The sequence below is a fragment of the Tenrec ecaudatus genome, chromosome 1, assembly GCF_050624435.1.
Source record: "Tenrec ecaudatus isolate mTenEca1 chromosome 1, mTenEca1.hap1, whole genome shotgun sequence".
NCBI lineage: Eukaryota > Metazoa > Chordata > Mammalia > Afrosoricida > Tenrecidae > Tenrec > Tenrec ecaudatus.
In genome coordinates, this window is record NC_134530.1 from 25,725,771 (window position 1) to 25,737,811 (window position 12,041).

The 12,041-nt window shown below is 53.4% G+C and overlaps 1 protein-coding gene across 1 annotated transcript in view; it reads right to left on the reverse strand.

Moving 5' to 3' along the window:
* Window positions 1-12,041, reverse strand: part of CFAP74 (cilia and flagella associated protein 74) — a 60,604-nt gene that overhangs the window by 28,697 nt on the left and 19,866 nt on the right. The window contains exons 11-17 of the mRNA XM_075557777.1: window positions 10,116-10,280; window positions 7,845-8,018; window positions 6,877-6,995; window positions 5,946-6,012; window positions 5,280-5,369; window positions 4,328-4,483; window positions 3,690-3,834 (exon numbers count right to left, since the gene is read on the reverse strand). Of these exons, the coding sequence (XP_075413892.1) occupies window positions 3,690-3,834; window positions 4,328-4,483; window positions 5,280-5,369; window positions 5,946-6,012; window positions 6,877-6,995; window positions 7,845-8,018; window positions 10,116-10,280 (916 nt within the window). The remainder of the gene's footprint in view (window positions 1-3,689; window positions 3,835-4,327; window positions 4,484-5,279; window positions 5,370-5,945; window positions 6,013-6,876; window positions 6,996-7,844; window positions 8,019-10,115; window positions 10,281-12,041) is intronic.

Here is a 12,041-nt window from a genome sequence, read left to right on the forward strand (position 1 = left end):
GGATGCTGGTCTATCTTAAAACCTCAACAAACCTGAAACGCCTGCAAACACACAGACCGTCCTCTCTGACCACAAGGACATTTCGTTAGACGGCAATACATCATCTACACAAATGTGGAACGCTTGGAAATTAAGCAAAACCCTTTTGAATGCCCCACGAATCAAGTCGGAAGTCACACGCGGCATGAAAGCTCTTGAAGGGTACAGTGGGGGGATGGGGAGCGACCGGTGGGTTCAGGAAGGAAGACCTGGTTCCAAGGTTGATCGGGGTGAAGACTGCACAAGCCGCCCTGAGATGACTGGACGCTTGCATTGCGTGATATGTCCGTTATAGCTAACAAGAAGTACAGACCGCGATTCCTCATCAATACAGACACACGTCTCTAATAAAATCATACTTATCAATAAAAGTATTTCAAATGGATCATGAAAAGGAAAACAAGACCAAACAACACATTGCACATTGGGAGACCCCCTTGGAGCGGCACTTAGTGAGAAGCATATAGCTGTCAGTGCTGACAGCCTAAAAGCAAAAAAACAGCCAAACCCAGCGATCGAATTGCTAGCTTAGGAGGAACCGTCATAGCAAGGCAACTCCCACACGGCTCCTGTGAAGTTGCAACAAGCTGACTCACAGGGGCCGTGTGTTCCCCTGAATGGAACACCCCCGGAACCTGCGCCATCCTCACCATTGTTCCGCGTGAGCCCGTTGTTGCAGCCAGGTGCCGGCCTAGCTCAAAGAGAAGCAGGAAAGAAAAGGAACGGAGCGGGCGCTTTGAAAAGACGGACAGCAGTGCTCACCCCATCCCCAGTTCTGTGGATCAAGGGTGGGGGTAGAGTAAGAAACCAGAAAGGCCCAACATCAAGGATGAGAAAAAAGATTTCAATGCAGAGCCTGCAGGCATGAGGGGCTTCAAAGCGTTTGTGGAAAAATTTAAAAGCCCTTTAATTCCATTTCCCCCATACATGCTTTGAAGCCTGTTCATGTTAAAGGGATAATGAGAGAATCCGATGAGTTTCCAGCCAATACCTTTGACAATTCAGATGTACCCAAAGTCTGCGAAGTCAACATCTTCTAGAGAAATTGAATTATCCTTTCCTATGCCTCCCGCGCAAACTTCAGGTCCAGAGAGTTTCGGCTGGTGAATGCTTCCAACACTGAGGAAGCACAGAGATTGCACGAGCTTCTCAGAAAACCAGGAGAGAGTGCAGAGAGCTCTCTTTGAAGCAGCCTTTGTGAGCCCAACAGAAGCCCCATAGCCTGGCCTGGCCAGGACCGTACAGACTCACTGCCCAGTATCAGGGGCACCGCATGCCAGCCAGATCTTGCTGAAGGTAATTTAAAAAATGGATTCAACTATTTAGAGACAAGCAACTCCAGAAAGTCAAGCTGGATTCAGAAGAGGATGTGGACCGGGGCCTATCCCCGTGGAGGTCAGGTGGATCGTGACTGAAAGCCAAGCGTATCATTAGAAAGGTGTTGAACTTGTGTTTTTATAAACCATGCAAACGCTTATGGCTGGGTGGGTCACAAATTATGGAAAACATTTGGGAGAAGGGGAATTCCAGAACATTTAACTGTGTTCTTGTGGAATCTGTACGTGGATCACAAGGCAGAGGTGGGCCTAGAATAAGGGGCTGCTGCCTGGTTTAAAAGGTGTGCAGCAAAATTCTATCTTCTCACTGCATTTATTCCATCTGAGTGCTGAGCAGACAATCCAAGAAGCTAGTCGACACGATCAAGAACGCAGCACCCGGGTTGGAGGGAGACTCCTTAACAACCTGCAATGTGCCGATGACCTCCCCTCGCTGGCAGACAGTGAAGTCCACCGAAAGCCCTTCCGGTGAAGGTGAAGGTCACAGCCTTCCCTGTGGATCACCCCACAACCCAAAGAAGACAGAAGCCCTCACCACTGGGGTCACAGACAGCATCATGAGAAGCAGTGATGAGATGACGCTGTTGGGGTCCCATTCTTCTTGGATCAAGAATCAATGCCCCCGGAGGCGGCACTCAAGAGATCAAATGACATACTGCACCGGACAAATCTACGGCAAAAAAAACCTCATCAAAATGTTCAAAGGCAAAGAGGATGTTTTGATGGCTAAGATGGACCTGGTCTAAGCCGTGGCATGGTCTTTTCTTTTTTTATAGCTGTGACATTTTCAATCACTTTGTGTGTGTGTGTGTGTGTGTGTGTGTGTGTGATAACAAATAAAGACTTGATGCATTTGAATTTTGTTGGCAAAAAGCTTTGAGTCAACCAGGGCGACTAGAACAATGGGAGCAGTCCAACCAGAAAGCGCCTCATCGTGGAGTGTGGCGAGGCTCCCTGGGGATATGTCATCAGGAGGAACCAATGGTTGGAGAAGGACCGTGTACCTGGTGAAGCTGAAGGATGCTTTTAAAAGACCCTCGGTGCCGTGATTGACAGTGACTGCCACAAAAGCTCAAACTGTCTCCAAAAAACAACCGGTTGATAAGCAGCCATTTCAGGAGGGGTTACATTATTAATGACCTTTTGCTTTCTTCATGCGTGACCTTGATGTGATCCTGTAACTTGTCTGGTCCTCAGTTGCGAATGTTCGAGGTGTCTGTCTACTCTTGAAAAGGTCCACAAATGGGGTAGACGCATGGTTGTACTGGGGCCTTTGTGGACTTGCTTGAATTTTCTTCAGCGTGAAGCTGAACTTGCGTATGGGCCATTGATGATCTGCTCCACGTCGATTCCGGGCCTTGTTTCGGCTCGTGAGACTGAGCTGCTCCAAGCGCTCTTTCCACAGCGGGGTCAGCTGGATCCACATGTAAGCCTTTCGGCAGAGTTCACCTCTAGCACATAGGCACCATTTACGCTGTGAGAAAAGGAAGACTCGCGAGGAAGGAGTCGTGGGGCTTGTGGAGCTCCACCGCCTGTTTCTGGTACCACTGTGTTTCCAACGACCAACCCATCTCCTTGGTTTCCAACTTTGGCATCCCTAGTAACTATCACCAGTAACTGTCAGTGCATTTTCTGATGGCATGTTTGGTCCGTTTCAGACTGCAGGAATGGGTAGAAACATCCCGTTTCCTCGCCTTTGACTTTAGTGGTTGGGGTGGAAGCTGGGACCCCAGTCATCCTCACTGGTCTTCCTGGTAGACGTATGAACAGCGCCCTCTCACTTGATGACCCTGTACGTGAGGGTAGACCTTGGAACGTTCTGACGGCGGGTGACTAGAAAACCATGCGGCAGTCTGATTCGAGTGCCCATACCGGCGGTATAGCTCCGGCATCACCCAGTCCCGCCACCTAACCCCTCAGCCAGGGGTGGCCGGAGAGGAGGAGAGCAACCCGGGGGCGGGGGGGGGGGTCTGGCCTGGAGGTTCCTGAGTTTTCTGTTAGCTCAACTACAAAGGCAAGTTTCAGTCCCCTCCCCAGCTGCATTTATTTGATTATTAGAACATCTACACGGAAAACGGCGGCGTGGGAAAAATCCCACCACCTTGTGACTTGGTCTACCCACCCACCACCCACTGTCCTGGGGCGAACTTCTTTTGGGCCTCACGGGCTCTTAAGACGCTGCACTTTGGGCTCTGGGACCCTGAGGCCTGCCGTTCATCTCCACTGACCTGGGGAGTCTGGGACAGGAGGTGGGGGGGTGGTCCAGGCCCCTGTGCTGGACGATTGGCGATTGGCGGGGGTGGGGGCACTCACCTGCGTGGCGCACCTCCTCCATCTCTTTGCTCTCTGCCTTCCTGGTCTCAACAGGCGAGGACTCGTTCCCTTCAAACAGGTTCTCGGAGACGCTGGGCAGGGGTTTGTCGTACAGACTTTTTTCCTCGTACATGACGATGCTGCTCTGAAAGGGGGACCAAATGTCTCCCCTTGGGGACGTCCCCATCTCCCTTTATTGCTATCCTTCTCACCAGCCAGCACTACCCCCCTCCCCCAACCCTGGACAGTGCCCCTGTGCTGCCCACGCTCTGCCTACCTGGGGCTGCACACCCACGGGGCTCAGACAGCACAGCACCTGCCTCAATCCCACATGGCCTCTGGCATGTGGGTCCCAGTTAGAAGCTGAGTGGATGGGCCCTGAGTCCCCCACCTTATGCTTCCCAGGCCCCTTGGCCAAGGGAATCACTCTAGTCTCCCTCCCTTCTCCCCAGTGGGCCACGGGGACACACCCTCCTTCTGCCGGAGAGCCTAGAGGTGGCCCAGCTCTCTCTCTCTCTCTCTCTCTCTTTCTCCTCTCCATAGAGGCAGTCTCTCTAGGTTTCATCCATGTCCTGACTCCAAAGAGCTTCGGTCCAAACTTCAACTATCCTGCAGACGACCCCAGGTGTCTCACTCACTGTGTTCATGGAGGTGACCTGGTCACAGGATTCGACTGCGCGCTGGAATTTGAACTCTGTGCCCAGACCACCGACATTAGTCAGGGTGAGGACCCGGGAGGTGGTCTCACCCACCACATAGCAGCCAAAGTCAATGAGGCTCTTATCGAGGGACAGCTGTAAGAGAAGAAAGCAGTTTGAGCCACTACAGGCAGGGCACCCCGTAGTAACCCCAGCAGACGTCCACTCATGCTGGCCCATGCCTGCGCCGGACATGTCCACACCTCAGAGACCCTTGGTGTGTGTGTGGCTCTTGACTGTAGTGCGGCCAGTGGCAGAAAAGACTCTCTCTGTCTGAACAAGTGAAGAGTGTGTCCTTTTCTCCTAGCTGTACAAAGGCCTTGGCAGTGACCTTGCGGAGCTGAGCTGCGGAGGTCAGGCCTGGGGTGCCTTCTGGACACACCTCTTTTCCCCGGCCCCACGCTGGGCTGGAGGAGTGGGACCGGCCCAAGTGTGCTGTGGGGCAGAAGTGTGTGACCGGTAAGGGGTGGCGTGTTATGATGCCACCCACTGACCTTGAGGTGGGCCAGTAAACATACACGGGCGGGGCAGCTGGGTGGAACGAAGAGAAGACAGACAAGACAGGGCAAAGACTCCGGGGACACAAAGAGCTCAGGGGTGGACATCGTCTTCTTGTATCAGTGGGTCTCGAGTCAGAGGGTCCTGAGCTCTAGGGACACAGGGACACAGGGGGCAGGCGCGCGCTGGCCGTGTCCTTCCAGGGTCATGTGAATGCTCATCTTTTCAGCACCCCTGCCACCCACCTAAGGAGGGGCCAGAGTTGACTTGAGTTGTACCCCTCACCGCAGGCCACCCCACTCCCCCCATGGCCATGCCCCGCCCACACCTCCTTCATGGGGACCCTGGCCGGAGTGTCCTGAGAAACTTCACATCAGATAGAAACTTCACTTACAGAGCACTTCTTGGCTGAGCATATCAGCGGGACAGAAAAGCCACCCGTCTGAGCCAAAAACGAGACGCTTCCTTCCAGGTCTTGATTGAGCTAGACAGCAAAGGAACCCCATGCACTGTCGGTTTCTGTCGCCATCTGCAGCGACACACACTGCCTGTGTCTACGGAGCCATGGTCTGGCTGGGCCTACCTGCGGCCCCCAGACTCCACAGAGGTCAGCAGAGCATGCTCAGAAGGGGCCCCCTCTCGGGTGTGGGCTCCAGGGCAGGGAAGGGGCGCCTTGGAGCTTCTCCACAGCCTGGGAACTGCAGGCAGCACTGGCCTTATGGTGGGAATACTATCCTGAGACGCTGAATGCCCCTGTCTTTATCCCAGAATTTGCAGGCATCCAAGGGGCCCTGGTACTGTAGTGGTTATGCGTTGGGCTGTGATCTGCATGGTCAGCAGTTCAAAACCACCAGAAACTCCTCAGAAAAAAAGACTGGACTTTCTACTCCCATAAACAGTTACTGACTTGGAAACCCATACGGGGTACCGCTAGGAGTCAGCATGGCAGTTGGTTTGGGTTTTGGGTTTTGAAAGGACCTGATTCCATCCACTACCCCACAGACGAGCATGGGGGAAACCCTGTTCCACACTGCCTGGCTTTTGGGGTGCAAGTACTTACCATAGGTTTGAAGGTGACAAGTACTTCGCAGGACATCCCAGCTGACATGGGACCTGGGGGATCAAAACTGCAGGCACGGGACCAGGGCACATAAAGAAGCAGCAGTCAAGAAGACTCAATATAAACATAAATGGTGTCATGGGAGAAGAAACAGTGGAAGAGGGTAAAACTCAAATAGATAATTCAAGGAAACAGTCCTGAAATAAAAACTAGCTTCCATGTTCCTAGTGAAAAGACACCGTCAGCTGCCAGGGGAAACCTCTCCAGACTACACCCAGCCCACTCGCTGCCTGCCGTCGAGTCGATTCGGACTCATTGTGACCCGGAAGGACAGAGCAGACCTTCCCTTTCAGTTTCCAAGGACGTAATCCTTATGGAAGCGTCTCTCTCCCTCAGGGCATACAGAGGGTTTGAACTGTCAACCTGGGAGGTATCAGCCCAACAGGTCACCCACTCCACCACCACGGCTCCTTAGTCTGAGCATCAACCTCAAAACTATCGATCAAGAGAGAGAACTTGGGCAGCCAGACAAAACGCAAGTGATTTACAAAGGAGAACTGAGTTGGTCTCAGATGCCTTCAACTCAAGAGAGATAGAGGAGCCAACGCTACACACACTTTAAGAAAAGGCGACGGCAAGCCTACTCAAGCGTAAAGACCCCAGCTAAAAAGCAACCCTGGTAGGGCCAGTGCCAGGAGCCTTCTGGAGAGCGCTCAGCTCAGGACGGGCTTCACCAACGCCGGAAGGTATAATGGACATGCCGAGCAGCACAACTGACGTTAAAACCCAGATAGAGTTGGGTGACAGGCCAGGGTGGATGTGTTATAATCAGGATAAGGCAGGGATTATATTAGAAGAGGCAGCATCTTTGATGGGAGTGCTTGAGGTGTCAAACGTGACCGGATGTCCCCCCGCCCCCCGTCCCTCTTACTCAATGTGGATGAAGTCCCGGAGGTGCTCCTCCACGCCCACGAGCTTGCAGTAGTTGATTGTGTAGGTTGCGTTTATCAACGTGATCTTTTTCTTGTACACTTTGCCAATATCAAAGTCCTAGAAAGGGCAGAAGGCAGAAAGTCAGAGAGGGACAGCTGCTGAAGAAGCTAAGCTCCTCGATAAGATGACCCTCCTCCCAGGGTTTGCTAAGGGGTCACAGTGGAGAGAGCGTGTTCAAGGATGACACATGGGTGACCAGCATTTGAAAGGCCAGTGGACTAGGTAAGGTGTTCCCAAGGGAAGGGAGGCTTCTCCCTGAATTAAGAAGGGCCTCCCTCCCTTTCCTGGGGTACGTGGAGAGCAGGCTGAAGAGGTGACTTGTCTTGTAAGAGTCCCTGCCACCCTCGCCAGGAGTGGGCTCTGCAGGGGGGCCAGAGGTTCAGGGTTGAGAAGGGAAGGCTTAGACAGTCTAGGCTCTAGGGCTGGCATCGACTCCACCGAACGGACCAGGAACTGGGTCAAAGCCAAGGCACGCACTAGTCTGCTCCCTCCGACAAGCTTGGACAAAGGTAACCGGATGTGTGTGACTCCCCTAACCTTCCTCACCTGTCACTTTGGATCAGCTGATATCTATCCTCCCTGGGCTCGCTTTGTGTGGAGTAAAAACCTGCTCACTGGGAGAGCCCTGGCCGGCAAGGGGCTGCAATATCCCACTGAGACTCTCAGGGGGGTGTGCCATATTCTAAGGGGCTTAGCATGGACGCTTCCCACCCTGAGTGTGCCCTCTGCAGTGGGTCCTCAGGCCCCTCTGACAGGACCACCCCCACCCCTCTCACACTCAGCTTCCTTGGATGGCACCCCTGGAGGCCCTCATCCTCATTACAAGGAGGACGAAGAGGTCCCTGATGTTGGATGATGGAGAAGGACTCCTTTATAGCCAGCACTGCGCTGAGGGGAGGAGCTTACCTTGAAGTGAATGAGCTCGGGCTTGCTGTTGAAGGGGCGGCCTTTGAACTCATGCCCAGACACCACCTGCTTGTGTATCACCCCACTCCGCAGCCGCTCCAAGGTGCGGGCCAGGATGTCCTTGTCCATCTTGGTCCCGCCTACGGGCTTCCGGTCCACATCGTCCTTAGGCACCTGGTTCACAGATAGAGGTGTGGCTCGGTGGCTGCAGCCTGGACTGTGGGCTTTCTGTGGGATCTGCAGGGGCAGTTTGGAGGTGGCAGAGTGGAGCAGATGCAGAACCAAAGACCTCCAGGTGCCAGAGGAGCAGGAAAGAGTTCATGGTCCTGCCAAGACCCATAAGAAGCCCCTGCCTGAGTTTCTGGTCCACAACCATGGAGAAGAAAAGTAAAAGTAATGGAAAACCCAGATGTCCGGGATTCAGCCGATTTCTGGGAAGGAGAGGCAGCGGAGGGACTTTCCTAACTTCTGAAATCAAGCCAAAATAGATAATAAGACTAATGGATCAGAATAGAGAAACGCCCCCCCCCCCCAAATAAAACTAAGCGCCTCCAGACACCTAAATTTTGAAAAAGGACTAAAACACATTAAATGGGGGACGGTGTTTACAACAAACAGGGCCGGAAAAACCGAGTCTCCACCTTGACAGAAGGAAACAGGACCCCTACTTCATACCATGTACGGACATGAACTCAAGATGGACTGAAGACTTATACATCAACCCTAGGGCTGTAAAGATCGTCCATGAAAAAATGGAGGCAAATTGGAGAGCCCATCATGAAACGTCATGAAAAACACCCACACTATGGCAGGCAAAATAAATTTCCACAAAGCACACTGTTTCTGTACATTTACACAACAAACCAACTCACTGGCATCGTGTCGATGCCAATGCATAGCAACCCCGTAGGGCAGGGGAGGACCGCCTTTGTGAGTCTCCAAGACTGTGCCTCTTTATGGGGGTAGAAAGCCTGGTCTTTCTCCCAAGGAGCCGCTGGTGGTTTCGCAATTAAGATCTGGTGGATCACAGCCCCACGAGTAACCACTACGGCCAGCAGGGATTCTCTATGTACGTGGTGGGGGGGAACCCATCAAAAGAGTAACATGAGAACCCACAGATTGGGGAAACATTTTTGGGGGCAATGATACATTGTGTAAAGAGTGAACCTTGAAAGTCAGTAGGAAACAGTATCATCTCAATAAGAAACACAATGCAATCCCCAAAGGAGCAGAAGACAAGCAAGCATAGCCAAGGCACTAAAGATGACAGACAACCAAGCAGCCGGCCAGCATATGAAGAAGTGGTCACGATTATTAACGATAAGAGAAATACAAATCAAAACAATGATGAGATCCCACCTCACACCGGCCCTGATCGTAAAATTAAACAAAACACATCCCCAAACCCAGAAAGTAACAAACGCTGGGGAGGATGTGGAGAAATAACCGCTCTCATTGACTGCTTGGGAGAAGGCAGGACTGGATAGTCATGGTGGAAAACCTGCCGAGATAGGGTAAATGGGGCCCTGCAATTTCTCTGCTCCGTAGATACCCCAAAGAAATAAAGAACAAAATAGGGACAGAGAGCTGCTCACCCATCTACACACTATCAGGGCACCACCTCCAATAGCCGCAAGATGGAGGTCACCCCAAACCCTACCGTACTCTGTCTGGTATGTACACCCAGTGGAGTACTACACATCGCTCAAACAAAACAAAACAAAACAAAACAAAATGAAGCTGCCAAACACCTGGGCGAATCTGGAAGCCCTTGTCTGCTCAGCAGAGACAGTCAGTCTCAGAAAGACTGAGCTATGCTCTTGCAGATGGAGAAGAAGAAGAAGAAGACAAATCATAAGAGAAATGGTTTTCACACTAAAAGAAACAGACTTTAAACTATGGTGAGGCCAGGGGGGAAGGGGTGTGGGACGGGAAGGAAGAAGGAGGGACGGGGAAAATAGGAAAAGAAAATCGATGCCATTGGCTATCATTACAAACAAAGAAACATCAAATGTAACCAAGAGAAACTTTCCAGGAAGTTGCACAGGAAGCATGCTTTCCCCAGGGGCCATGTCAGCCCAGCTTAGAGAAGAAGGTGGCAGGACAGCGGCCTGTATGAAGTGGGTGGGAGGCGGGCGGCACAACATAGACATTGAGTCTGGCCTGCATGGGGTCTGCAGGACAGGGAGGATGGTGGGGAGACCAAGAGCCAATGAGAAGCCACACCCACAGGTACTTAACTTGGTGAAGCCCGGGGATGAGGGCTGTTACCTGGTATGGCTTGTAGTCTTCATCCCAGAGCCCCGAGATTTCTGGCTTGGCCAGCGTCTCCTCCTCTGGCTTGGAGTAGATCCCCAGCTCACTCTGCATGGATTCACTGGAGATGGTTTGCAGGAGCGGGACGACTTTAGGGAACATCACTGAGTACTCGGCATTCTACAATCAGGGGTAGAGAGACCTGGCCTGCGGCTCTCGGGACTGCCCGGGAGCTCCTGCAGTCCCTGGGCCCTCCCTGGGCCTGGCTGGGAAGGCTGGGCTGCTCTGCCTGTTCTGAAAGGACCCTGTGCTCCAGGGGAGACTGAGCCGGCTGGTCCCTGCAGGGGTACTGCCTTCTGTGCTTTCAGTCCTTTCACCCCCGAGATGCTGGTGTGCACTGGGACTGTTTGCTGCTCAAAACAGAAACTAAAGTGTCCGTGCCCCATTCAGCATCCTCCACTGGCCTCACAAGAGCCCGTCAGGCAGTCTGTCTCAGCCTGCAGGATGTTCTCATCCACACCACCCTGTGGCCTCTGCAGCGGCTGTCAGTTCTCTGACCTGGGGTTCCTTCCTCTGCTCATTTGTAGACAGGGAGACTCTGCCAGGCTACAGAAGAAGTGGGAATGCTGATGTGCCGGTAGACAGTGCCTCCCTCCCAGAGGGACAGACACACAGAGAGGGGGGATATGGATGGGAGGACAGTGCCTCCGGGCATTGGCGTCAGCATGGATGGGCAGGGGACACTTGTTGGTGACAGTCAAGCTGAGTGTGGCACTAAGGACAGAGGAGCTGGTGGGGGCCTCCGGGCAGGGGACGAGTCTTGAGCAGGCAGGGACCTGGGAGAAAGGAACTGCGTTTGGGAAGGGTGTCAGCAGCCAAGTGAGGCCCCTGGGGGTGAGGTGAGGAAGCTAAGGCTGGGCTTTGCCAGCCCATGACCTTGATTTGTAGGGGTGGGTGCTCCTTCAGGGGATCGGAGAGGTGAGTGGGCTATGAATGAACTAGCTCTCCCTCCATGCCCTGTACCCATTGACAGCATGCACAGGGCAGGACTGTGGCACCCAGGAAGGAGGGACAGAGGGGGTGGAGGGAAACGGGGAGGGAGAGAGGGAGGGTAGGTGTGCATGACCCAAGGGGCTTCCAACTCCTCCCACCAAGCTGACCTTGGCTCCTGCCTGGTCTTGCTACAGGGAGCCAGGTAATGGCAAGGGCTTCTGGAAACTGCCTGGGACGGGGGTGGGGCGCGGGCTGGGGAGCATACCTTGGTGGGGTCCTGCGGGGACATCAGGGCTGCGGGCGCTGAGGAGTGGGGCCGGCTGACAGGCTGCTGTGGAAGAGCGGTGTGGATGACCCCTCAGTTAGCACCAGAAAGCCCAGCTCGAACCAGATGTTGACCAACATTAGGATTGATCTAGCTGCCACCAATTTAATGCCAACACAGAGTGACGCTATAGGGCATGGTAAAGCTGCCCTGTGAGTGGCTGGATTGTAACTCTGTGGGAGTGGAAAACCCCGTATTTCTCCCAAGGATCAGCTGGTGGTTTTGAACTGCTGCCCTTTCAGATAGCAGCCCAACGTACTCCCTCTGTGCTGCAAGTGCATGCAAACCATCCCAGCAATCCAGAGCTGGGCTTTAGGGTTCGCTGGGTGACATGACTGACGGCTGTGTGTGTTGGCTTGCAGCAGGGGGCGCCCTGAGACAGGGCTGGGGAGTAGCAGGCGGTGGCCCGGGCAGCTGTGTTTGGGAATGGCTTTCACCGACTTTGAATTTACTTCTCAGACCCAGGGACACAAAGGAGGGCTGAGCTGGAGGCCTTTGCTGTCTCAGGGTTCAGGAGATCCCATAGTTGAGGGGCCAGGGCTTTGGGGCCCCAGCCCCTGGCTGCTCAGGGAGGGTTGTGTCTGATGGGAAGAGCCTGTTGCTCTGTCCTTTAACACCAGGAT